General features: G+C 55.3%; 2 protein-coding genes across 2 annotated transcripts in view; both read right to left on the reverse strand.

The window, feature by feature from the left end:
* Window positions 1–686: 686 nt before the first annotated feature.
* LRRC71 (leucine rich repeat containing 71) lies at window positions 687–11,985 on the reverse strand. Its single transcript, XM_012658610.1, has 15 exons — window positions 11,657–11,985; window positions 8,643–8,792; window positions 8,228–8,353; window positions 8,070–8,145; window positions 7,792–7,869; window positions 5,324–5,389; window positions 4,943–5,102; window positions 4,782–4,865; window positions 4,610–4,699; window positions 3,776–3,925; window positions 3,506–3,599; window positions 3,031–3,119; window positions 1,656–1,767; window positions 1,168–1,289; window positions 687–907 (listed from the first exon to the last, which is right to left on the reverse strand). Exons 1-15 carry the CDS (start codon window positions 11,814–11,816, stop codon window positions 791–793), a joined length of 1,674 nt encoding a protein of 557 aa, XP_012514064.1. The 5' UTR covers window positions 11,817–11,985; the 3' UTR covers window positions 687–790.
* A 3,732-nt stretch (window positions 11,986–15,717) lies between these two features.
* PEAR1 (platelet endothelial aggregation receptor 1) overlaps window positions 15,718–25,405 on the reverse strand; it is a 12,351-nt gene continuing 2,663 nt past the window's right edge. Inside the window, exons 4-22 of the mRNA XM_012658702.1 lie at window positions 24,901–24,993; window positions 24,395–24,638; window positions 23,522–23,639; window positions 23,200–23,336; window positions 22,901–23,113; window positions 22,411–22,585; window positions 22,169–22,289; window positions 21,269–21,432; window positions 21,074–21,176; window positions 20,798–20,944; window positions 20,460–20,585; window positions 19,440–19,568; window positions 19,197–19,325; window positions 18,813–19,025; window positions 18,510–18,598; window positions 18,265–18,400; window positions 18,012–18,086; window positions 17,686–17,922; window positions 15,718–17,181 (exon numbers count right to left, since the gene is read on the reverse strand). Coding sequence (XP_012514156.1) covers window positions 17,030–17,181; window positions 17,686–17,922; window positions 18,012–18,086; window positions 18,265–18,400; window positions 18,510–18,598; window positions 18,813–19,025; window positions 19,197–19,325; window positions 19,440–19,568; window positions 20,460–20,585; window positions 20,798–20,944; window positions 21,074–21,176; window positions 21,269–21,432; window positions 22,169–22,289; window positions 22,411–22,585; window positions 22,901–23,113; window positions 23,200–23,336; window positions 23,522–23,639; window positions 24,395–24,638; window positions 24,901–24,993 — 2,801 coding nt within the window. The 3' untranslated portion in view covers window positions 15,718–17,029. The remainder of the gene's footprint in view (window positions 17,182–17,685; window positions 17,923–18,011; window positions 18,087–18,264; window positions 18,401–18,509; window positions 18,599–18,812; window positions 19,026–19,196; window positions 19,326–19,439; window positions 19,569–20,459; window positions 20,586–20,797; window positions 20,945–21,073; window positions 21,177–21,268; window positions 21,433–22,168; window positions 22,290–22,410; window positions 22,586–22,900; window positions 23,114–23,199; window positions 23,337–23,521; window positions 23,640–24,394; window positions 24,639–24,900; window positions 24,994–25,405) is intronic.

Here is a 25,405-nt window from a genome sequence, read left to right on the forward strand (position 1 = left end):
CGCTCAAGGTGAGGACTGGTCCCTAGTGATGTGCACCTTGTCTGGACGTGCCCTGTAGGCTGCAAGTAGGCTCCCCGGGAGCCAGTCCTGTGCTCTCCGGGCACTCCCAGCTTACCTCAGTGGAGACAGCACCGTCACGTCTGGCTGTCCCTGGTTTCACATTGCCAACTTCTGCAGGCAGTGTCGTTATGGTTCAAGTTTAATGCTTCGCCTTTTCTACGTAGACGCCTGCCAAGCCTTTGTGCTCTTTCTTAAGTCGGCCCTCACCTCTCCTCCACACCAAACCAGGGTCAGCCAGATAGGGAGAAGCAGAATTTGAGGGAAGGGGAAATGGAGAATTGAGCCTGTGCTCGATTCCTCTGCCCTACCTACTCCTCCTACCTCCCCTCCCACAGTTTGTGTGTGTCAGTTATAATCCCAATCCAAGCCTTTCTGAATGCAAACCTTGGCATAGCACGTATCCCCTGGGGAACTCAGACTCTTGCCTAAGCAAGAACTAGCCCTCAGGAGCCAAAAGCGCAATGCCCCTGGCTGGCTGATGCCAGAGGGGCTGAGATCATCCCCAGCAGAACTGTAAAGAGATTCAGACCATCCTTGTCTGCCATTTCTGGCCGTATAACATGAACAGACTCAGAGTCCAAATGTTCTAAGTAGTTCTGGAAGAGAGTTTTCAGACAACCGCAAGGAAAAGTATAGCAATAGACTGTTATTAGTCTGACCTCCCCAGGGAGGTCAGCCCACAGGGACAGGTTTTGTGGCCCAGAGTCTCAGGGAAGCAGATGGGAGGGGTCTAGGTGGAGACAGCCATGGCCTCCTCCTCCCTGAGCTTGGCCTTGATGGGGTCCCTTGGCAGCATCAGCTCCTGGATCATGGTGTACGCAGGACATTGCGAGGCGAAGCAGTTTTTCTGAAAGGAAAAGGAAGGCTGGCAGCTGACTAGGAAAGACTAGTCCCCTAGGAATAAAAAAAGAACCATCTTAGGACAGAGTGGGGCAGGGGCTGGGGACATGGAAAAAAGGCAGAGTGATTAAGACTGCTGATCTTGTAAGAGGAATGGAGGTTATGTTATCATAAAAAGAATCAGGGAAACTACAGACTTTCCTTGGAAACGGAGACAGAAGTTGCCTGCAGCAGCGGCGGAAGCAGGAAAGAAAGATGGGGACTCACCGCCAGGGACAGCCACAGTAGCCCCACTGGGCCCTTGGATGCACTCTTGGCCTTGGAGAACTGCACCTGGTACTTCACTGCAGCGAGGAAGCCCTCCAGCCCCACCTCTGTGATGCTGTTACCTGGTGGAAGATGCAGATGGGGGTGGCCTCTTACACCACCAGCCTCATCACACCTGACACCTCCCCGGACACCCTGAGCAGCCTGGCTCCTCCAGCCCCCCAGCTCCAAACCCGCTGGCCCAGGACCACCTTCCTTTACTCCTCTGACTTCCCCTCACACTTTCCATCCTCCACCCGCCCACCATCTTTCTCTCTAACCCCTCATGACTCATCAGCACTTCCCCTCACCCCCAGGCCCCATGCTAGAGGGCCTCTGACAGCATGGCGCCCAACGACGGGAGGACCAGGTCTCCATGGGCACCCTCATGGCAGGATGCGGCCCAGGTAGCCTTGTGGTAGGAGGGCAGGGGAGGCAGGCAGACATACGGAGGAGGTTGAGGTGCAAAAGGACCTTGTTTCCAGGCATGAAAACTTTCCCGTCTCGGTGCTCCACAGGCTCCAGGAGAGGGTTGACCACCTCAGTAGCTTCAGCAACCAGCTGCTAAAGCAGAACACTAATTGCAGCAGAGGGGAGGGGAGCTGATCAACAGGCCATGCATTCATGCAACATACATGTTTTGAGTGCCGACTATAGTCCAGGCTTTGTCCTAGGTGCTGGGGATACAGAGATAAATAAGCCCATATCCTCAAGAAGCTCCTTCGTGTGGGGGAGCCAGAGAGTGAGAGAGTAACGCAGTACAGTGCGACACCTGAGAGGAGGCGGCTCAGAGCACTGTGGAAGCACAGAGGGGAGACAGGTAGCCCAGTGTGGGGAGCCAGAAACGGTCTCGAGGAAGAAGTGGCCTGAGCTGAAATGTGAACGTGCAGGGATGTTGGCAGGTGAAGGTGAGGAGGAAAGTGGGCAAAGAAGGTGGCAAGTGCAAAGGGTCTGGAGGTGTGGAGAGTATGTTGCATTCAGAGCACCCAGGGCAATGGGAGTGGACTGGAGGAAGGTGACACTGAAGACAAGGTGAAAAGAAATTGCCCATGCTAGTGAGAAATAGCCTAATCAGGACGCAGAAACAAAAGCGGGACTTGAAAGGCAACCCCCCCCCCCATGGGAACTTTCTCTTTTGTAAGATCTTGTCTTGAGTGCCAGAGAGGATTCCTGGGGAGGAGGGGGTCCATCTGATGGAGGAAACAAAATATAAGGACAAAGACAGGCCCTTAGGCAGCTGACAACTAGAGGGGTGCGGTGTGCTGGAGGTAACCCAGGGAGATCTCTGAAATAAGGAGCAAGTTGGTCCAAGTTGGAAGGGGAAAGGAAGGACCCAAGAGGCAGAGGAGAAAGGCTTGAAGAAGGCGCCATGACTATGAAAATGCCCTGCCTGCCTTGGGGAGCGGCCGATGGGCAAAAGAGAACATACTTTGTTCCTGTGCAACTGTACGAGCAAATGACGGGGGTGCTGATGATGAGCTGATGGCCTCTGGGGACGTAGCCTGAGTTGAGACAGTGGATCCAAATGTAGGCTACTAATAGACAATAGCAGAGGAGAAGTAGAGGGGCCTGTCCAAGTCAGAATGGCGTGGGCGGAGGAGAAGGGGCACTGAGCCCCATTATTGTCACCGCAAGCCCAGGTTGGATGGGAGGGGGTTTCAGGTGTGGCTGAGACAGGAATGGAGGACAACATTTTAAGGTAAGTGGCTGCTGCCACAGTACAGGGCTGGAGACCTCACTCCAGGAGGAACTGGGCTGAGAGCTCCTGGGCAAGCCTGGAACACCAGGGACGTGCCCCCACCTCCACTTCTCTGGGCAGCTTACCTCCGACTCCGGGAGAATGCTGCGCTTCTCTTTGCTCCCGGTCTTGGTCCCCTTTCCCTTGGTTGGCTTCTGCTCAGGGATGGTTACCTCTAGGGCCAGAAGACCAGAATGCACAGTGCACACTTCTGCTACCACTCAGGGTCCCCAGAGAGAGCGGGCCAGGGAGGCAAAGAGACTCCCCGGACTGAGAGCTCTGAGTTTGGGTGTAATAGAAACGCCGGGGGTGAGGGGCAGCTAAGCCACAGTGTTTCTCGTCTGAGGACTGGGCCACAAGGGTCCAGCCCCAAGAAAGGGGACGTGGAGAGTGGCGGGTCAGGATGTCCAGGCTGGGTAGGGCTTTCCACATCAGCTCGCTGTGAGAAGGAAGTAAGACCCAGAGGGACACTGCAAGACTAGCTCCAGGCAGGCACGTCCAGGCCCAAAGCAGCCTCCTGCATCCTGCCTCTTCCCTCCACACAAAGGTGCCAACACTTACTCCCCTTGCCTGCCTTTGTGGTGTCTTCTTTCTTAGGGGTTCCTTGTGTGGGCAACTGCCCAGACCCTGATTTCTCCACTTTCTTGACCACTTCCTGTGGGGGGTGTGAGAAGAGAGATGAAAGTCCTCCCTCCCTAGGGGCAGGGGAGCAGGTGTGGGAAGGCGGGGGTTGGGACCCTCCGGGCGGCCTCCTCTCCACCGCCATCTGCACACCACGGAGCTCCCGCTCCATCCGCCCAGTGCCCAGGGCTCTTCCCACAGCACACCTACCCCCGGTTTGTCCTTTTTCTTGCCCAGGCCCTTAGGGATTTTCATCGTCTGCATCTTGTCCATCTTGTCTGCCAACGCGATACTGCTGAGCCCCGTCGCCTGGCTCTTCTCACGTTCCGCTTTGGAGTCCGTGTGTCGAGAGGAAGAGGGCTGTGCTCACAAATGGAAGCGGATGGAGGAGGAAGCCAGGGCCCTGTCCTCCATGGGGGTTCGGGGGCGGCAGCACCCTCCCCACCCACTGCCCTACCTAAACGCTAAGATAATCTGTATGGGCTCCTCTGTGGTGGGTTGCTGTTGGGAAGAACCAGTAGAGAGAACAGGGTGGGCATGAACAGCGGGTGGGATGGGGGCCTCAGACTCCCATATTGGAGGAAAAATAGTAGCTAACTCTTAATGAGCTAAGTGCCAAGCACTGTTCTAAATGCATTACATGAATGAAATCAGTTAAACCTCTCAACAATCCTTTGAGGTAGGTGTAATTATCCCCATTGACAGATGAGGAAACTGAGGCACAGAGGGAGAGGTTAAGTAAGATGCCAAGGTCACAAGCTGGTATATGGATGAGGCAGATTCCAAGACCAGGTGGCCTAAATCTGGTGTCTTTTCTCTTAACCAATACACTCTACTGCCCACGGGGTGGTTCTGCAGTTAGAGCCCACCCAGCGGGAGGCTCGGCAAACGTTTGTTAGATCTGCGCAGGAGTCAGAGAGGAAGACGGTCGAGACCGAGGGAAGGAGGATGGAGATGAGACGGCATGGCCACTTTGCTGAAAAGCAGCAGACCTGGGAAGCAAGCTCTAGGGGTGGGAGGAGGTCGGGGCGGGTGTCTCCTCACCGATCGCAGTCGCTCCTGCGTCCCCTTCTCCAGCAGGAGGCGCCGGCGCTCCACCACCTCGGTGTGCGTCAGCTGGAAGGGGCGCAGGACCTGGGGTGAGGCCCGCACCTCGCCGTCAGACGCCGGGGGAGACAGGGTCGTCTCCCCGGCCCGGTCCATTCGGCACACCCACCTCGGCCAGCTTCAAGGCGCCATTGTCCTGGATGCGGTTGTGGGCCAGGGACAGCCAGAGCAGGGATCGGTTCAGCCGCAAGCCCTGAGGAGGCGGGGAGGGGCGCGTGAGCGGGCCGGGCCTAGCCGCGCGGGGTAGGTCCCTCCCCGCCGCTCACGCACGTCCGCGATGTAGCCGGCGCCCTTGTCCCCGATGTGGTTGAAGCCCAGGTTGAGCGAGACAAGGGTCCGGTTGCAACTGTGCAGCGTGGATAGCGCCTGGCCCAGGAGCTTCGCGCCGTAGTCGTTGATGTTGTTGTTCCGCAGAGACAAATGCGCGATCCTGGGGCAGCGGGAGAGAGAACCAGGGTCATCGGAAGTACAGGTACGGGGCGATCGCCGGAATCTGGGAGACCCCTGAGAGGGGCCATCTGGTCTGAGGGTGTAGGGACAGGCATCGAGGGCCCCTGCAGAGATGCTAGAGGGACAAGGAAGGGTGAGGACTACAGATGGCTTGGGATGGGGACAGGCCCAGCAAAGAGGGGTGAGGGAAAGGAGTCTCACGTGTCCAATGCCATGAACTTGTGATATGACTGCTCCGGCAGTGGGTTCCCCTCCAGAGACACCTTCCTAAGGGTGGAGGAGACCTGAGAACCAGGAGGTACCACTGAGGCCGGGTAAGGGATGGGGACAGAGAGAAGTGTGGGTCTCTGGGGAGCAGCTAGAAAACAAAGGATGGCCCCCAATATAGGAAATATATGTGACAATTCCCCAGACTAAAAATCCAGAGATGTGGCCTTGTGAAAGGGCCACTTGCCAAGTCAGCGAGTGACCTGTGGAAAGGTGGTCTCTAAGATGGCTTTCAATGATCCCCACCTGCTGGTATTCACACCCTTGTATAGCCCCCTCCCTTTGAGTGTAGGCTGCACCTAGTCACTCACTTCTGGTGCAGGGGGGGGTGCGCAGAAGACAGGGTCTTGCTCTGTTGCCTGGGCTAGAGTGCAGTGGCATCATCATAGACTTCTGGGCTCAAGCGATCCTCCTGCCTCAGCCTCCCAAATAGATGGGAGGCTAATTTTTTTTTTTTTGTAGAGATGGGGTTTCTATGTTGCTCAGGCTGGTCTTGAACTCCTGCCCTCAAGCGATCCACCTGCCTCGGCCTCCCGCGGTATTAGGATTACAGGTGTGAGCCACTGTGCCCTGCTGTAACTCACTTCTAATGAACAGAATATAGCCAAAATGATGGGATGTCACTTTCACGTTTAGGCTACAAATACTGTGGCTTCCATCTGGGTGCTCTCTGGCACTCTCTCAGATGGCCAGCTGCCCTGCTGTAAGGACACTCAGCCAGCCTGTGGAGAAGCCCAGGGTCAGCCGTACGAGTGAGCTTGGAAGCAGACCTGTTGCCCCAGCTGATCTCTGAGATGCCAGCAGCAGCCCCAGTCAAAAGCTTTAGAGCAACCTCAGAACAGACCCTGAGCCAAGCACCTGGCTAACCTACATCCAGGCTGTCTCACAAAAACTATGAGATAATATATGTTTATTGTCTTAAGCCACTAAATCTTGGGGTTAATTTGCTTCACAGCAATAGATAACTACTACATGACCCCTTCCACAAGGCAGTGGCTTCTCTAACAGTGCTGTGAGAATGGAGGTCTTTTTCTAAGTCACAGCAAAAATTAAATTAATGGCTAGAAATTTCTCTATTTAAAAACTTTCTCCTATAATTTATCATTTGTGTTCGACCTTTCAGGCTGCCTGATCTTTCATGTAAACTGGATTACATTAGGCCAGGCCTGGTGGCTCACACCTGTAATGCCAGCACTTCGGGACGCCAAGGTGGGAGGATCACTTGAGGCCGGGAGTTTGAGACCAGCATGGGAAACATAGCAAGACCTGGTCTGTACAAAAAATGTTTTAAAATTAGCCAGGTGTGGTGGCACGTGCCTGGAGTCCCGGCTACTCCAGGAGGCTGAGGCAGGAGGATTGCTTGAGCCCAGGAGTTCAAGGCTACAGTGAGCTATGATTGTGGCACAGCACCCCAGCCTGGGCAAAAAAGCGAGACTCTGTCTCAAAAAAAAAACTGCTTGATTTTGATTACATTCGCCTTATTTTTATGGCTTATTTTTACATATTATTTACAAGATGAGTTCATAAAGTTATTTTTCTGTTAGCTAAACCGTTTCTAATTGCTATGATGGGATAAAATGTGTGTTCCATGGTGTTCTATACAGAATGCTGGAGACTCCCAACTGGAGAAGACACAGTCCCTGCCCTCAAGGAGTAGCACTGAGGGGTACCTTCTGTGAAGCAAGAAAAGTCAAGGATGTTGTGGGAGCCTAGCCAAGGGGCAGGCCGGCAAATAAGCTTTAGCCTGTATATACCAAACCACACCTTGCCCCTGCACCCTCCTGTACAAGAATGCCCTTGCCCAATTCCCTGCCTGGCCTGGTCCCAGCCTTCCTTCAAGGCTCAGCTCAGCACCACTTCCTCCAGGCAGTCTTCCAGGTCTTCCTGCTCCACACGCATTAAGTGGGGTGGCACTCTTCTCTCCCCCGTCCCCTCTCCCATGAACCATTCCTCCCCCACCAGTCCCCACTCTGCCCTGCAGTATCTATTCCTAAGTCCTTCTCTCTTCCTTCGCTGGACTGCTAGTGAAGGAAGGTAAGAGGGCAAGAAGTGAGTATGTGCTGCCAGCCTCTACTACAGTGCCAGGGCCCCAGGCACCCAGCAAGAAGAGAGAGAACCTTCGGGAGGGAATGGATGGTAACGGGACTGATGCAGAGGAGAGGGGATGAGCCTCAAAGGTTGGGCTCTTTGGGCTCTGATGTGGGCCGAAAAAGGGGACCCAGCTTCTGGTCTAATGGGAACTTCATGATCCAATAGACACCGCTTGCTTGTGTTTCCACAGGGATGCCAGCTCAGGCCCACAGAAGCTGGCACTTGCCACTTCTGTTCTTAAACTGCTCCCCCGCTTCTGACCACCCACCCAGCCAGGCTGCCCAGGCACTGGGGCCTCCCCCTCTGCTGACCTGAGCGTGGATGAGCAGAGAGGCAGGAGGGCGACGAAGGTGGTCAGAGTCTTATCAGTCAGCCCCACCTTCCACAAGCTGGCGTTGCGAGGGGAGTACAGAAACGCAGAGCTGCAGCGTCTCCTACTGGAAACGCCCCCACCCCACACTGTCCTCCCCAGCTGCGCCCCACCTCCCACAGTCGCCAGGGTCCTCAGTGCCCCTTCTGTTCTCTCTCCCAAGCCACAGGAGCCCCATCCCCCACGCTGGCCTTCCGCCCACGCCCCCGTGCCGCTCACTTGATGGCCTGCAGCTGGCTGAGGGAGGGCAGACATTTAGAGAAGATACCCAGAATCCGATCCTCCACCTTCCAACCTGCGCCAGACGGGGGAAGAGAAGGAAGCCCTCAGGCCTGGGAGGGCGCGCGGGGGGCGGGGCGCCGTGGAGCGGGGCTCACCGCGGATGTAGATTTCCTTCACCGACTTGTCCTCCTGCTCCAGCTCCACCTGGATGGTGGGCCGGAAGAACACGTATTTGCTCTCCAGGCTGTTGAGGCTGCAGGACCCCGACAGCCGCTGATCGTCTGGAAGGCAGGGGTGAGAAGGGAGGGGACGGAGCCACCGCCCCGGGCCCCAGGTGGGATTGGATACACCGCAAGCGTGGGCGCTGCTTCTCGGGCCAGGCCCAACTCTGCTTGGCTTTGGAAAGGAAGACAGAAGACCCCCACCTCTCCACAGGCCCTCCCGAATCCCTCCCGCTCGCTCACACACGCACTGCCCTGCGTCCCCGCCATTCGGCCCACCTTGCGAAGGGAGGCTGGGGATGGACGAGGTGGCCCTGGCAGGCACTGCCGGGGCCCCACTGTCACTCACCTAGGGCGGGCTTTTCTGACATGGAGGCGGAGGGGACGAAGGTCGGGTGGGGGCGGGGCCTGGTGACAACTTTGGGGAAGTCCGTGTAGCCCGACCGCGTGCAGAGCTCGGCGAAGTCGGTCTCGAGGACCCCCGAGCACTGGTACTCCTCTGCGGGGGGTGAGGAGGGTGAGGAGCGGCCGCGCCTTGCCAGGGGTTTGAGCCCACGGCCGCCGCGAGAGGGCGCCAGAGACAGCGGGCCCCCAACCCCTCGAAGACCGCCGTCTTTACGGCCATTGAAAAATGTCAAATGCAATGTAAAGACTGACGCTGAAAACACTTCGAGGAAACAGTGGCAAAGCAAAAGCTGGGAGAAAGGGGATGCCTCTTTTATGTGCTGACTGCCAACCCACGCCAGGGGTCAAGACCGCTTCCACCGCGGAGCCTCTGCCTTCCGCAGGGCGTCCCCAGGCCAGCGTCCTCCCCTGTTCCCTTTCCCTGCTGGGACTGCTCAGGGTCCCTCAGAGAAAGCAGCTCAGGCCTGATGTGAGTTCCTCTCCACCCCCACCCTCTCCCCTCCACATACACCCAAGTCCAGCAGAGCAGCAGGCTTTCTTAACAAGCACCTATATAGCACGTCCTAGTGACCAGCGCTGTTTTCAACGCTTTAGAAATATTAACTCATTCAAGTTATAGTAATTCAGACATGCCCACCACGTCCCATCTTGCAGGCTATGCAAACCCGATATCTGAGTCTCCAGGAGACCCCTGCTCTACCCAGCTTCTCTCATGGGCATCCCAGGAAGAAGTGGTTCCTAGAGATGGGATGGGGAGTCCCTGCCAAGTGCAGGACACCCCGGAACCCCGCAGCAACACCACCCAGGCCACAGGCAGCAGGTGCTGCAGGAGCTGTGCCGGGAAGGACTCCTGTGGCTGAGCAGGAGGGAGCCGGCCCTGAGGGTGTGGAGGGACCTCTGCTCAGCCACGTGTAGGGGCAGGACGCAGAGAGGTTTGAGGGTTCCTGGGAAAGGGTGAGAGGCACGCATTTCTCATGTGTCCAGCCATCAGCAGGAACCCAGGCACACGGCTTGATGGACTGAGCAGGTAAGAGAGAGCACAGGGAGGCTGGAGTAACCCTCTTACACGGCTGGCTCCTGAAACACCTCCTGGCTTCCCCAGGCTGTTCCCTCTGCTGGGAGAGCCCCTCACCCTTCCTGCTGCACTCACCCCTCCCTTTCTCAAGAACAGAGATTCTCAAACTTTGACACCCTTAAGAATCACCTGGAAAGCCTGTTAAAACAATGTCCTGGGCCTCATCCCCAGAGATTCTGATTCCGTAGGCTGGGTGGGGCCCATGGATTTGCATTTCTAACAAGTTCATAGATGATGCCAAAGCTGCTGGTCCAAGGACAGCACCTTGAGAAGCACTGCTCTACATGAGCACCGTCCCACAGAACGGTATACGATGGTGGAAATGGACTCTATGCGCTTTAGCTAGCAGTTCCTCCTGCCCACTAACGACCTCGCCTCGGAGCTTCTTGAGAAACAGAAGCCGTCAGACAGGATTTCCTCTAAACCTATACACCTTCCTACATCAGCCATCACTCTCTACCCAATATTTGTCCCTGCCACAGTACACAGTGGCACCTGCTAAAGCCACCATGACCTCCATGTTGCCCTACCCGGGGTCCCTGTGCAGTCGCCACTCTTATTCTCTCCTACCTCTTTGTTGAGGCTGCTCAGACTTCCCTGCCAGCTCCTCCTCCTCTACTGCCTCTAAGGGGCTGGGTCCTGAACCCTCTTTTCTCTAGTTACACTCCCTCCCTGCTTAGAGGATCTCTTTCATTCCCAGGGTTTAACTATGTCAGAACAGCAGCAGCTCTCAAAGTCGTATCTCCACCCCTAAGCTCTCTTCAGCATTCCAGACCCAGGTGTCCAGGTGTCCAGCTGCCCAGCTGGCATCGCCCCCTGGAGGTCCTCCCTTACAAGCCCCTCCTTCAGGCTTTCCCATCTCCATGAAGGGCACCTCCGCCCACCCAGCGCCCAGTCCAGAAACCTCAGAAGCATTCTTGCTATGTCCCTCACTCCCCACCCTGTCCAGTCCTTCACCAATTCTTATTAATTCTGCCTCCGAAATGTTTCTCCGAGGAGCCTAACCCCTCCACCCTTCTCCACCCTCACTGCCCTATCCCAGCTACCACTGTTTCTGGACTAGGCTGTTGAAATCTCTCTGCCTCCATTCTCTCCCCCTTCCACTCCATTTTCCATACAGCAGCTATAATAGTGTGTATGTGTGCGCGCGCGCACGTAAGCATATGAACTAGAGTCATAAAGGATTCTATACTGTCTTGTCTTCTCTTCCAGAAGATGCTCTTTCTCCAGCTCTCATAATTCTTCCCCGCCCCACCCCCAACACCAGCACTGACAAGGAGATGGCACCTGGCCAAGGCGGGACAATTAGAGCCTTTTCCCAGGTTGTTTTACCTCAATTCCAGGGAGAGCAAGTTCCTGTCCCTCAGTGATGGCAAAGCTGGCAGATTTGTATCAAGAAATCTACCAATTAATTCTCCTTCGTGCTTAATTAGTTTGAGTTGGAGTTCTATCACTTGCAAAAAAAAGAACCACACCCCCACTAATACATTCTAATTGTTTTCTTTTCCCAAAGCAAATGTAAATTCCATGAGGGCAGGACTGTGTCCATCTTGTTATCTTCTGTACCATACCTGGCTGCAGAGCAGGCATTCAAAAAGTAATTGTTGAATAAATGAATGAACATCTATAAAAACTCTGCTCAAAGGCACCGCCTAGCAGCCCCCCTCTGTCCTCCATCGCCCCCTGGGCCTTCCTCTCTTGCACATCTTATCATATGTTGTTTATCAGCATCCCAAACCACAGTGCGGGTTCAAACATCTACCAAGCCGAGATTCAGGAACTCAACCTGGCTGAAGCCATAGCCCTCGAGCAGCGAGTAGCAGAGTGGGAACGCGCGGAGCCGCAGTCTGGGGGCCGATCCCCCAACCCCGCCGCCAGCGTACCAGGGTTCTTGGGCTCCTCCTCGCCTACAGGCGGCAGGGCTGTCGCCGGCTTCTCCTTGGCTGCACGCTCTCCCTTTTTGGTCACCGGGCCGGACGACTTCTGAGTCCCTGGACGCGGGGCCCTCGGTGAGGCCCCCGGTGCGCTCGGCTCGCTCGGCATGCTGGTTCTGTCCTCAGCGCCTCTGGGACCCTCGTAGGGGCGGGATGGAAGGACCGGACTCTGTGGGGCTCACCAGGGGTGGCTGAATCACGGGTCTCTATTCCGTGTCCACCGACCGGATCCCACCAGCCGGCAGCGGCGTCGCCTACGCGTCCCTCTCCAAGACAACCGCGCACGGTGCGCGGGACCGCGGGAAAGGGGCAACCGCAGAGCGCACGCGGGGCCGACAGGGGGCGTCGCAGGGCCGGAGCAGGGCGCGGGGAGGAGCCAGCCAGGCCCGGGCGGGGGGCGGGGCTAGGGCGGCCCAAGGGCACAGGGGCAGGTGAGCCCTGGGGACCCAGCGTGCGCTAAGGGAGGTGGGCTAGGGCGGCGCAAGCCCTGAACCCGGCCATGGCGGAGGGAAACGAGTGAATCCCAGATGGGCCGAGAGAGGACGGGGCGGAGATAGGGCGAGCGCGGGGCAATCCAAAGTCACCCCGGAATTGAACCCGGGAGAGAGCGGCGGGCTGAGCACGGTAGGGATCGCGGCAGTTGGAGGACACTAGGAAGGGAGAGTCCAGCTGGGGGTAGGCCCACTCCCCAGGGCACACCCACCTATCCTGGAAAGAGAGAGCACCTGGCGGAAGGGGCCTAGAGAGACCCCCAGTTGATGTGGTGCTAGGTTCTATTCTCAACCCCATCTATTTAGTTTTCTGGAGCTCTGTGGACTCAGTTAATACGTTAACGAGTCGATTAGGCGAGTCACACTCCTACAAATCTAGGATTCAAAGTCATCACCTGACTACTACGCTAGACCGGGACAGTTCGGCCCTGCTGGGCCTCATTTGAGTAAAGGCATACCTCCGAGATGTTGCTGTTGGGTTCCAGACCACTGCAATAAAGTGAATATCGCTAGAAAGTGAGTCACACAATATTTTGGGGTTTTCCAGTGCATAGAAAAGTTATGCTTACACTATATTGTGGTCTATTAAGTGAGCAATAGCATTATGTATTTTAAAAAGTACATACCTTAATTTAAAAATACTTTCTTGCTAAAAATGCTAGTGATCATTTGAGACTTTATCAAGCCATAATCTTTTTGCTGGTGGAGGGTCTTGCCTCGATGTTGGCGGCTGCTGACTGATCAGGGTGGTTGCCGAAGATTGGGGTGGCTGTAGCAATTTCTTAAAATAAGACAACAACGAAGTCTGCATATTGATTGACTCTTCCTTTCACAGAAGATTTCTCTGTAGTATATGGTACAGTTTGATAACATTTACCCACACTAGAACTTCTTTCAAAATTGGAGACGATCTCTCAAACCCTGCCGCTGTTTTATCAACTGTTTATATTCTAAATCCTTTCTTGTCATTTTAAAAACGTTCACAATATCTTCACCAGGAGTAGATTCCATCTCAAGAAACCACTTTCTAAAGAAGACAGAATAATGGCCAGCAAACATATAAAAAAATGCTCAACATCTCTAATCATTAGAGAAATGCAAATCAAAACCACAATGAGATATCACCTAACCCCAGTGAGATTGGCCTCTATCAAAAAACCCAAAAACAACAAATGCTGGCGAGGATATGGAGAGACAGGAACACTCTTACACTGCTGGTGGGACTGCAAATTAGTGCAACCTCTGTGGAAAAGAATTTGGAGATTCCTCAAAAAGCTAAAAATAGAAATACTTTTCGATCCAGCAATAGCACTATTAGGCATCTACCCAAAAGAGCAAAAAACATTCTGTGATAAAGACATTTGCACCCAAATGTTTATGGCAGCACAATTCACTATTGCAAGGATGTGGAAACAACACAAGTGCCCATCAATCTATGAGTGGATTATTAAAATTTGGTATATGTACACAACGGAATATTAATCATAAGAAATGACAGTGATCTAGAACCTCTTATACTTTCCTGGATTAAACTTAAGCCCATTATCCAAAGTGAGGCACCACAAGATCGGAAGAATGGGCTCCACCTGTACTCACCATCAAATTGATACTAACTGATCAACACTAGGGTGATCACATGGCAGTAATACTCTCCAGGGACTAGGGGGATAGAGGGGTAAACCTGCAACTAAAGGACACAGGGAGCATTGTAGGGGAGAAGGGCATGCCTTTAACCCTCGCTTGGGTGAGGCAAAGATATAAAGTGTAACCATAATGTTTGTACCCTCATAATACCCTGAAATAAAAAAAAAGAAAAACTGTACATATTTAATGTACTCAATTTGATGGATTTTAACATATGCACATATCTGTGAGACCATCAACACAATCAAGGTAATAAACATATTCATCATTAAAAAAAAAAACCACTTTCTTTGCTCATCCCATAAGAAGCAACTCCTCATCCACTCAAGTTTTATCATGAGATTGCAGCAATTCAGTCAAATCTTCAGGCTTCACTTTTAATTCTAGTTTTCTTGCTATTTCACCACACCTGCAGTTACTTCCTCCACCGAAGTCCTGAACCTCTCAAAGTCATCCATGAGGGTTGGAATCAACTTCTTCCAAACACCTATTAATGTGAATATATTGACCTTCGATGAATCACAAATATTCTTAATGACATCGAAATGGTAAATTCTTTCCAGGTTTTCAATCTGTTTGGCCCAGATCCATCAGAGGAATCACAGTCTATGGCAGCTATAGCCTTACAAAATGTATTTCTTAAATAATAAGACTTGAAAGTTGAAATTACTCTTTGATACATGGGCTTTGGAATAGGTGTTGTGAGAGCAGGCATGAAAACAACATTGATCTTGTACATGTCCATTAGAGCCCTTGGATGACCAGGTGCATCGTCAATGAGCAGTAACATTTTGGAAGAAATCTTTTTTTCTGAACAAGAGGTCTCAACGATGGGCTTAAAATATTCAGGAAACCATGCTGTAAACAGATGTGCTGTCATCCAGGTTTCGTTGTTCCATTTACAGAGCACAGGCAGAGTAGATTTGGCAAAATTCATAAGGGCCCTAGGATTTGGGGAATGGTAAATGAGCACTGACTTCAACTTAAAGTCACCAGCTGCATTAGCCCCTAACAAGAGAGTCAGCCCATCCTTTGAAGCCAGACGTTGACTTCTCCTCTCTACCTATGGAAGTCCTAGATAGCTTCTTCTTCCAGGATACGCTGTTTTGTCTACACTGAAAATCTGTTGTTTAGTATAGCTACCTTCATCAAGTATCCTAGCTAGATCTTCTGGATCACTTAGATAAGACTTGAAAGTCAGAAATTACTCCTTGATCCATGGACAGTGGAATGGATGTTGTGTTAGCCGGCATGAAAATAACATTAATCTCCTTGTCCATCACCATCAGAGCTCTTGGGTGAACTTAAACCTTAAGTTCTTTCCTTCATCATGAACCTATTCTTTCCTTAACCTCACAAACAAACCTTAAATCTCATGAACGAAGCTCTGCTAGCTTAGAACTTCTCTTCTGCTACCTCAGCTCTCTCAGCTTTCATAGAATTGAAGAGCATTAGGGTCTTGATCTAGATTAGGTTTTGGCTTTTAATGGAATGTTGTAGCTGTTTTGATCTTCTATCCAGACCACTAGAACTTTCTCCGTATCAGCAATAAGGCTGTTTTGCTTTCTTATCATTCTTGTGTTCACTGGAGTAGTACTTTTAATTTCCTTTAAGAACTTTTCCTTTGCATTTACAACTTGGCTAACTGGTGGGAGAGGCCTAGCTTTCAACCTGTCTTGGTTTAATCATTTCTAGCTTTCGATTTACACTGAGAGACAGGTGACTCTTGCTTTCATTTGAATACTTAGAGGCCATGGTATGTTTATTAATTGGCCTAATTTCAATATTGTTGTGTTTCAGGAAACAGGGAGGCCCAAGGAGAGGGAGAGAGATGGGGGAACACCTGGTCGGTGGAGCAGCCAGAACGCACACGACATTTATTGATTCAGTTTGCTGTGTTATATGGGCACAATTCACGGCCCCCAAAACAATAACAATAGTGATATCAAAGATCACCGATCACAGATCACCGTAACAGATATAATAATGATGAAAAAGTTTGAAATATTGCAACAATTACCAAGATGTAACACAGAGACAAGTGAGCACATCCTATTGGGAAAATGGTGCCAATGGACTTGCTCGGAGCAGTGTTGCCGGAAACCTTCAATTTCTAAAAAAAATGCAATATCTACAAAGCACAATGGGGTGCAATAAAGCGAAGCGCAATAAAACAAGGTATGCCTGTATACCTTCTCCTGCCATCCTTCCTGTCTCCAGCCTCCGCACCCCACTTAGCTCCATCCCTGCCCCACTCCTGCCCCTGGCACCTTCCCACCTTTGAGCCTCTGTATTGTCCACCTATGGAAATGCCACCCTTTGGGAAAACCTCCAGCCTCTTAACTCCCACAGCACACGGTTTAACCATCTCTCTTAGCACTTACCACAGTGTAACTGGTACTTTAATTCACTCAGCCACTTAGCCTTTTGGGGAGCATTTATTGAGTACCTACTATGTGCCAGAGGGAGCCAATATTGACATAAACATAGGAGTCCTACCTTCAGGGAGCTTACAGTCTAGTGGGGGAGGCAGAGAGTAACCAAATAATCACATGAAGAAGTAACACACGTTAGAGAGGTGCCCAGCACCCTGTAGGCCTTCTCCAGGTTCCTGGTGGGTGAACACAGCTGTGATGAGTGCTATGAAAGAGGTATGTAGGTGGCGTGCTCCTTGAGGAGGAGACGTGAAGGACAAGCCAGCCTCCACAGGTGAGTGGGGAAGGAAGAGCACTCTAGCTGTGCAAGTCCCTGTGGCAGGAGGCAGCGTGGCAGACAGAAGGATCTGGAGGTCAGTGTGATTAAAACACACACATGTGCACACACACACACACACGGCTCTCAGCTCAGGCATGCACAGAAAAGGTACCCAGTACACATTTTTTAAATCAATCTGAGATCAGAGTTATCCAGCAACATCCAACCCACCAGTTTATGTACACAGGGCCCTGGAGCCCTTGGGGAGCAGCGGGTTGACAGAAGGGAACCAGGCATCCTGCTGACCAGCGTCTCCCATGATGACACCTGGGAGCCAGGCTCCCATCTCCCCATTCAGTTCCTCGCTTAAATGTGTCCATGTTCACGGCCTGCCGGTCCGCTCCCTGCTCCTAGCAGGGCACACCAGGCTCTGTCCCCAGCCTTTGGCAGCAAGGGCCAGGTGTGCTGGCCTCTGCCACACCATCTTGGCCCCTCAACGGTCCTGGCGTCGAAGTGGGGGTGATGGGGGGTGCCGCACTGGAGGCAAGTCATAGTGTCCAGGGATGTGGCTGTTCTTGGGTGAGTCATAGTGGCCAGGGGGCAGGCCCGGAGGCAGCGGGAGCTGCGAGCCCACAGAGTCTCGGTCTGGAGACAGAGGGGACAAGGTGAGGGGGAGTGGATCCTTCCCCTCCCTCCAGTCTTCTCCCCTCTCCAGCCTCTTCAGCCCAAAGAGAAGGGGATGGGGCCTGGACGTAGGCGGTTCACCCCCACTGGCTGCGCGGCTCTGAGCAAAAGCCTCTCACTTCCTCAGCTGCCGGTGGGGGAAGCCACTTCAGCCTGCCCACCTCACAGGATATAAGGACACTTTGTCACCTGCCTGGTTCCTCACTTTTCTGGGTACCAACTCCCCCACTCAGGTGCTATGCAAGCCCTCATTTCAAATCCTCAGCCCCGCGAGGTAGGGGCACCACTGTATCCCACAGACATGGAAACAGGCTCTGAGAGGCCCCGTGACTTGTAAATCTGGCCCCAAAGCCCTCGCTCTTGCTGACACATCATGCTGCCTCCTTATTCTCTCCAGCTGTCCCTTCGTTCCTTCTACCTCCCTCGCCCCCATTCTCTCTAGCCCTGCCGGTGGAGAGGGCTCACCGTGCATCAGGGGGCTGGGCTGCTCGTAGGTGCCACTGTCTCTCTGTGGCTGGGGCTGCCACCGCCTCTGGCTGTCCCGCTGCCTGCGGGGAGATCCCGAGGGAGGGCCTTTCATCTCCACATAGCTGCTCTCCCGGGGGCCCCCTGGCAGGCCAGGCAGATCCCGGATGGTGGCGTAGGGGTTCTCACTGCTCAGGGAAGCCACGCTGGCCCCCAGCCCCTCTTCAGAGATGGGTCCTGAGGATGGAGGAAAGAAGTTGGGCTCGACGGAGGCACTGGCTCCCCAACCCCAGCTCAGCACCTCCCTCATTGCCCTGTGCTCGCACCTTTGTTATAGAATGAGCCTGGGCCATTACTGTTGCTGTGGCTGTAGCTGTAGCTTCTGTCCAGGCGACTGCCACCTGAGGAGGAGGAGGAGACTGGCAATCAGCTCTCTGGTCCCCTCCCCAGGCTCCCACGTCCTCTAGACGTGGGCTTAGGGGGGCTTAGGGCCCATGTGTTCAGACACGCACACTGAGATGGAGGAGGTGGGGCTGCACAGACCCACCTCCCCGGAGGACCTGGCCTCCAGGAACCTACCCCTATCCAGAGACCCCAGGGGGGGGTCCCGGCGGTGCTTCCAGTCAGCAGGCAGGGTGGCGTGGTTATCGTGCCCGTGGGCTCCACCTGGCCGCTCAGGGACCTGGAGGCTGGCAAAGAGCTGACTGCCTGGAACCTGATAGGGGACGGTACAACAGGGAGAGCCACATGCGAGGACAGGGCTTTCCAGAGGACTGGGTCTGTACCCATCCCTCTGCGGCGCATCCCCCCACCCCAGCACTGACCTTGTTAGGGGGCGGGGGGTTCGGGGAGCACTGTGACAGGGTGTGGTAGCTGGGGTTGGAGTAGTAGTGACTGTAGCTTGGAGGGACATCTGCACAACAGACACAGGCACAGGGTGAGCTCAGAGATGGGCCAGGGGCCCAAGAGAGGGGTCCTGTCCCAGGAGATGAGTAATGTGGCTCCCTGACCGCCCCTCCTTTCTCCTCCCCACTTCCCATGTTCCCAGGAGGTCATGCCCAGCACCCATCTGCCCTTGTGCCTATGAGCCAGCCACTCATCTGTGCCCCACGCCCAGGCCAGCTCACCTGGCATGACGTACTCAGAGCCATCCAGTCGCCCACTGCTGTAGGCCACTGCCAGGTGTTGGTGCTCCTTGCCTTTTTGCCAATGGCGGTAGCCAATGAACAGTGCCACCAGGGCCACCACGAGGGATCCCAGTACCGCAATGCCAATCACCGCACCCAGCGAGTTATAGGCCACTGGAGAGGTAGGCATCATGGTGAAGGGCTCCTGGCTTCCTATGTGGGATAGGGTGGTCACTCAGAATGGCGTCGTGGCTCAGCTGGTGAGCTTGGGTGTGTGCACAGGAGAGGTGGCCAGTAGGGAGGCAAGGATGATAAGAGGGACCTAGGTCCTCATACCCTGGGGACAAAGGGTATGAGTCGGGGAGGAAGGAACTAAGAACTCACCAATCCTGCAAGGCGCACCACTGTGCCCTGGGGGACACACACAGGCCCCGGTCTCTGGGTGGCACCTTTCTCCAGCACCACACTGGCATGACTGGGAGCAGTTGGCACCAAACACCCCTGGAGGGCAGCCTGGGGAGACAGCCAAGGAGGCAAACGGGGCTCAGAAGGGCCAGGAAACTGCAGTCCTCTTTGGGCAAGAGCTAAGCTGGGGGCAGGGGCATGGAGTTCTCTTTCTGTCAGTACCTTCCAAGCAGCGGTGTCCAGTCCAGCCTGGGGGGCAGACACAGGTCCCATCCTGGGGGTGGCAGGTCCCACCACGGTGACATTGGCAGGTCTGGGCGCAGTTGACTCCCCAGTGTCCTGAGGGGCATGCTACAGGAGACAAGGGGCCTGTCTGGTGGGGCAGAGCCAGCCACTCCCAGATGAACTCTCAGCCCCCATCATCACTTTGGTCTCCCTGGGGACACCAAGCTTTGAAGATATCTACACACCAATGACTCACAAATGCCCCTCTCTCCTGTGAACTCCAGACCCACCTGCCCATCTACCTACTCGACATCTGCACTGGGCTGTCTAATGGCCGTTTCAGAATACCGCATCTGGTGCCAATCACAGGCTCCCAAATTACCCCGCACGCTTAGCTCTGGACTTTTTCTTTTTTTTAATGTAAGAGAGAAGTTAATGTTTCTAAGGCAGTACTTTTGTGTGTCTGATACTAGCAAATAATCTAATAGCAGTTGTTGCCAAACAGTATGGAAAAGCTCTTCACTAAGATCACTTCCCTTTTTGCCCCGCCTGCTGGTAAGCTTAAACCCAGCCTATTTCATAGTAACAACCACTCATTTCCCCTTTTCAAATTTTGTTTTACTTGCTTTTTTGGACTAATCTTTTCCATGATCTTCCTCATATATTTTTGTGGGAAAGAGGCCCACTAAATAAATAAATAAATATTGAAAAAATTCAAAAGAAAAAAAAAGAAGGTGTTCAAAACCGAGCTTATGAGTCTCCCTCCCCCCCATAAAAATACTGCTCTTCGCAGGGAATTTTTCTCTTGACCTGTTAATTGCTGCATCCTCAGCACCTAGAGCAGTGCCCAGCATGTAGGTGGCGCCCAGTAAATATCTGTTTATATTGGTTACATAAACAACTGAATCAAAGTGGGTCCAGAGGCTTTCAGACCCAAGAGAACGGGGAACAGAGACCTCTCGTCCTCAGCCCACCCTCTCGGCATGCACATGCTCAGACACATAAGCCACCACGTACGTTGGGAGCAGTCAGCGCCTGTCCAGCCAGCCAGGCAGTAGCAGGTCCCATCCGAGGGGTGGCAGGAGGAGTGGTTGGCACACTTGCAGGGCACACAGCGTTTGCCATAGCGGCCGGGCTGACAAGCTGGGGGAAAGGGGTGTGTGACGATTGGGACAGTGGCCAACCCTCAATCGGCTCTTGCCCCTGCCGTCTCCCCCCACTTCACACTGTAGTAACTGCCCTGAAGATTGGGGTCAGGGGAAGAGACCAGGGCTGTAGAGAGGGGACTTCTGGCATCTGCCACTGCACTGCACCCTACTATGGGCAGGCAGTGGGCGGGCAGCAGAGAGCCTCACGTCGCTGGCAGGAGGGGCCTCGGAATCCAGGTGCACACACGCAGTTGCCATTCTCGGGGAGGCAGGTGCCCCCATTCTTGCAGGTGCAGGTATTGCTGCAGTTAGCTCCCCAGAAGCCCTCAGGGCAGGGCAAGTGGCAGCGGGTACCTGTGGGAGACAGCAGTAGGGTGTGCCTGGCCTGGCTCCCCTCTTGTTCCATGGGAGCTCTTTTGTACACATTTCCTATGGGATGCGTCTCCCAACTCCACAGTAGGCCTGCAGCCCTAGAATGCTCACCCATCCAGCCAGCCTGGCACTGGCAGTGTCCATGAACAGGGTCACAGTCATCAGAGTGGTCACAGTCACAGCGACTGGCACAACCTTCACCAAACTGCCCCTTCTTGGAGAGGGAGTGGAGAGCAGGGTAGGCCGATAAGCTGGGGGATGCCATACCCTCCCCTCCCCCAGGCAGAGAGGCTGTCAAACACTCACCGGGCAGGGCAGCTGGCAGTGGGCCCCATGCCACCCAGGGGTGCAGGTACAGGTTCCAGTTTGGGGGCTACAGACTGCCTCATGGGCACACTGGCAGCTGGCATTGCAACCAAAGCCCCAGGTTCCAGGCGGGCAGGGCACAGAGCAGTTACCACGCTGCCAACCTGGAAGAGGGGCCTCATAGGTAGGTATAGGGACCCAGCTCCCCTCCCGAGTGAGTACACACCGGGTACTGGCTGTGCTATAAGCTGCAGGTGGGAGTCGGGGTGCTCATGGCATCATACAAGAGAAGAGCTTATAAACTACTAGATGTGGGCAGAAGGCTAAATGCCTTCCGGTGAAGCACCGCCCCATTCTGGGTCTTGGCTGCCTCTTCTGAAAAATGAAGGGGGTTGGCAGCAAACCCAAATGCTAACAGAGACCCCATCAGGTAACTAAATGGGTTATCCAGATCATATGTAAGACAATAGAGAGTAGTGGGGACTGGAGACTGGAGGTTTGTTAAATTTCACAGGCAGCCAGCCAAACAAACCACAACTGTATCATAATTCAGCCCAAAGGTTGCCAACGTGCCACCCCTACTAGATCTCAGAGGCCCTTCCTGGTGCTGCCATTGTGTGTTTCTGTATGACTGAGGGTGAGGAATGTTCACTGAGGAGGTGCCTTCTGGCCTGGGCCTTTAAGGACAAGTAGGGTTTTTGTAGTTGAAGAAAAGCAAAGCGGACATTCCAGGAAGGAAATAGCCTGGATACTTTCCCACAGTCCAGCTGCTGCCCACTAAGCTCCGCCCTTACCCTGCAGCCTCTCCCCTGCCCTTGGCCTGCCCGTAGCCTTGGACCCACCCTTCTTCCCGTGGCCCCGCCCCACCAAACTCCTCCCCGGGAGACTCCGTGCTCTCACCTTCCTTGCAGATGCACCCGCCGTCGATGGGTGAGCAGGCGATGGCGTTTTCGCATGAGCAGCGTGCGGAACAGTTGACACCGTAAGTGTCCGGGGGACAGAGGCTCTCGCAGTGAGGGCCCTGAAAGGAGGTGGGTGGAACAGTGAGAGAGGTGGGTCCGCTCCTCGGCCTCTCCCCCGCCCCGCAGCCCTCCTCCCGCAGCCCCGCCGCCCGCGCTTCCTCGCAGCGGGGCGCGCCTCACCGTGTAGCCGGGCGCGCACCGGCAGAGGCCGCTGTCGGCCTGGCAGACGCCACCGTGCAGGCAGAGACAGTGCTCCTGGCACCCCGGCCCGTGCGTGTCCTGCGGGCAGCTCTCGTTGCAGTGGAGGCCAGCCCAGCCCGGCAGGCACGAGCACTCCCCGTTCATCGGGTGGCAGCTGCAGGCGGAGTCGGGGGCGCGGCGCGGTCTGAGCTGGGGCCCCGCAGGCCGGCCTCCCTGACCCCTCAGCTTGGTGGGAGCCGGGGCATCGCCCGAGTGAGGGGGCCACCAACGAGGCGCCGCGCTATTCCGAAAGCCAGGCTGGGGCAAGTGCCAGTACCGCGGGCCCCTCCCCGCCCCTTAGGCCCCTCCCTTTTCTCTTATGAGGGCGCTTGGATATGCCCCTGCCGCTTTTCGTGACTCTGGCGGCTTCAGCCCCCAAGACCGCTCCCACTGGCCTCCTGAACCCTTGACCACGTGTCCCGAGGCCCACCTGAGGCTGCGCTCCGGGTCGCAGGTGCAGGACGCCTGGCAGCCGAGGCCGTAGAGGCCGTCCGGGCAGAGGCGCTCGGCGCAGCGGTCCCCGGTGAAGCCGTGTTCGCACAGACACGCGCCGTTGGCCGGGAAGCAGCGGGCGCCGGGGGCGCAGTCGCACGTCTCCGCACAGTCCTGCCCGAAGCGGCCCACCGGGCACTCCTCGCGGCACCTGGGCGCCTCGCTGAGTGAGTCCGGCGGCGCGCCACCTCCTCCGGCCCGCCTCCCACCGATCCTGCCCGCGCCACCGCCACTCACCGATCCCCGGTGTAGCCCGGGGCGCAGCGGCACTGCCCAGTGAATCGGTCGCAGAGGCCACCGTTGTGGCAGCGACATTCCTGGGAGCAGTTGGGTCCGTGGAAGCCCTCTGGGCAGGGCAGGGAGCAGATGGCGCCCTGTGGGAGTGAGAGGCTGACAGAGCCCCAGGCGCCCCGGCTCCTCCCCATGACCACAGGACCCCTTGACACCCCCGTACCCACAGAACCTACCCCCTCCACACACATCGTCTTTGGAGCCCTGTTTAGAACCATCCACAGAATTCTTAGACTCACACCCCATGTCCCCAGACCCCCCTTCATACCATCCAGCCAGGTGGGCAGCTGCAGGGGCCCTGGGGGGCCTGGAAGACACCTCCGTTTTGGCAAGGATCAGTGCTGGGGCAGAAGCCAGCAGTGCCCTGGAGACAGGACACATCACAGCTGCTGGACAGAGCGGGTGAGGTCAGTGTGTGAACAAGTAATACCCACCTCCCCCCAGCCCCTAGCCTCCGAGGGTGGCCCATGACCTCAGGACTTAGTGATTTACACCTGCCCTTCCCTGCTGGGGACTTCAGGAGTCAGAAAGCAAAGGCTTCCAGGACCGGACATGCAGGGACACCCCAGCACCAGCAGGTGGGGGAGAGCAAAGAGCCACTGGTGGCGTGTCTGCTTCTCATGCCCCTGGGCTCCACCTCCTCCCCTGTGCTCAGACTGTTCCCTCGGGGGGAACACCTGTGCCTACTGTCCTGTGCCTACTGTCCCTTTTTCCAGAGGGCTCAACTCTGGGAGCTCCTCCTTGAAGCCTGACCCTGATTTCCACCGAGGTTCACCTTCTCCCTCCTGTGACGCCCCAGCTCCCCCCACATCCTGCCCTGCAACAGGGTTCTCTGGGCCTTTGTCTCAGCCTCACCTTACAACATGCTTTCACACACATGCTATCTCATGTTATCTTCACAGCGACCCTTCTAGGCAGACAGCACTATTCCCGTTTTACAGACAGGAAACAAGCTCATGAAGAGTCACTGATTTGCTCGAGGTCACTCCACTGGAGAGTGGTGGAGCCCAGACTAGGATCTTGGCCTCTAGACACCATCCCCATGTTTGGGACCCTGTCCGAGTCACCTCATTTCCCCACGTATGTCTGTGTGGCCCTGTGTCTGCAGCCTCATTAGTGTGTTGTTCTCTGCATTACGCACCTGGGCCCAGTTCTCTCTGGGGGGCAGAAGCAGGCTCCAGTCTGGGGATCACAGGGTGCCCCGTGGCACTGGCAGCTGAACTGGCAGGCAGGGCCATAGTGGCCAGGGCTGCAGGGCTGAAGGCAGTGCGGGGGCTGCAGGCCAGAGGGGCAAGAACATACCCCAGTCTTGGGATCACAAGTGCTGCTGTTGCCGCAGCTGCAGGGCTTGTCACACTGTGGCCCCCACACTCCTGGGGCACAGTCTGTGGGATAAAGAGGGTGGAAGGGGGTCACCAGGGGTCTAGCCCCTCCCCAGACCCCAGTTAGTTCCTGTCTCTGTCTCTCAGCGCCCACACACCCATTCTCTCTTCCCCATCTCCAGAAAACACAGCCAGCTGCAATGGGGCTCTGGTGGTCACTGCCCTGGGGTCCTAAGCACTTGTGCCCTGGTAGGCAGGGTGTGCCTCAGGGTTCTGTGTCCCTAAAGGCACAAGAGGCCACTCCCTGGAGTCACCAGCCACTCACCACTGGAGCAGTCATCACCCCGCCAGCCCGGCACACATTGGCACTGATTGGGTGCTACACAGCGGCCATGGACACATTCCTGGGCACAGAGCGCTAGGGCAGAGATGGGTGTGAGTGAGGCGATGCGTCCACCCTGCCCCTACCCACCTTTTATCCTGTGACGTCTAACCCCATCTTCTTCCCACACCAGGGACTTGGAGTTCTCCAAGCACCTGTTCTGCCTCTAAGATAAAGAAAGACTGACAGGCAACTCGGGGTCAGAGCTTGACAAGATGCCAGGGTTCCAGGCTCCTCGGCCCCTTTTTGTGAAATTCTCTAAGCACCATGTCGGGAAAATGGCGTGAGTGGGGGAGATCCTCAGGCAGGGGCCGGACATGGATGCTGTCCAGAGAGAGGGTGGGGGCTGAGGGCCAGGGGCTGGGCAGGCTGGAAAGGAGTGTCCGCAGTGTCGCAGGGCTCCGAGGGGAACAGGCTGAAGGGGCGGGAGTGGGACTCCTTGGTGGTG

This window comes from Propithecus coquereli, unplaced genomic scaffold (genome assembly GCF_000956105.1).
Source record: "Propithecus coquereli isolate 6110/MARCELLA unplaced genomic scaffold, Pcoq_1.0 Scaffold59, whole genome shotgun sequence".
Taxonomy (NCBI): domain Eukaryota; kingdom Metazoa; phylum Chordata; class Mammalia; order Primates; family Indriidae; genus Propithecus; species Propithecus coquereli.

Coding starts and splice junctions, on each gene's coding strand:
- LRRC71 (XM_012658610.1), bottom strand. CDS start 11,816: ATGCCGAGCGAGCCGAGCGCACCGGGGGCCTCACCGAGGGCCCCGCGT. Junction 4,866..4,942: donor GCGCCGGCTACATCGCGGAC/GTGCGTGAGCGG, acceptor CCGCCTCCTCAG/GGCTTGCGGCTGAACCGATC. Junction 908..1,167: donor TACTGTGGCTGTCCCTGGCG/GTGAGTCCCCAT, acceptor TTTTCCTTTCAG/AAAAACTGCTTCGCCTCGCA.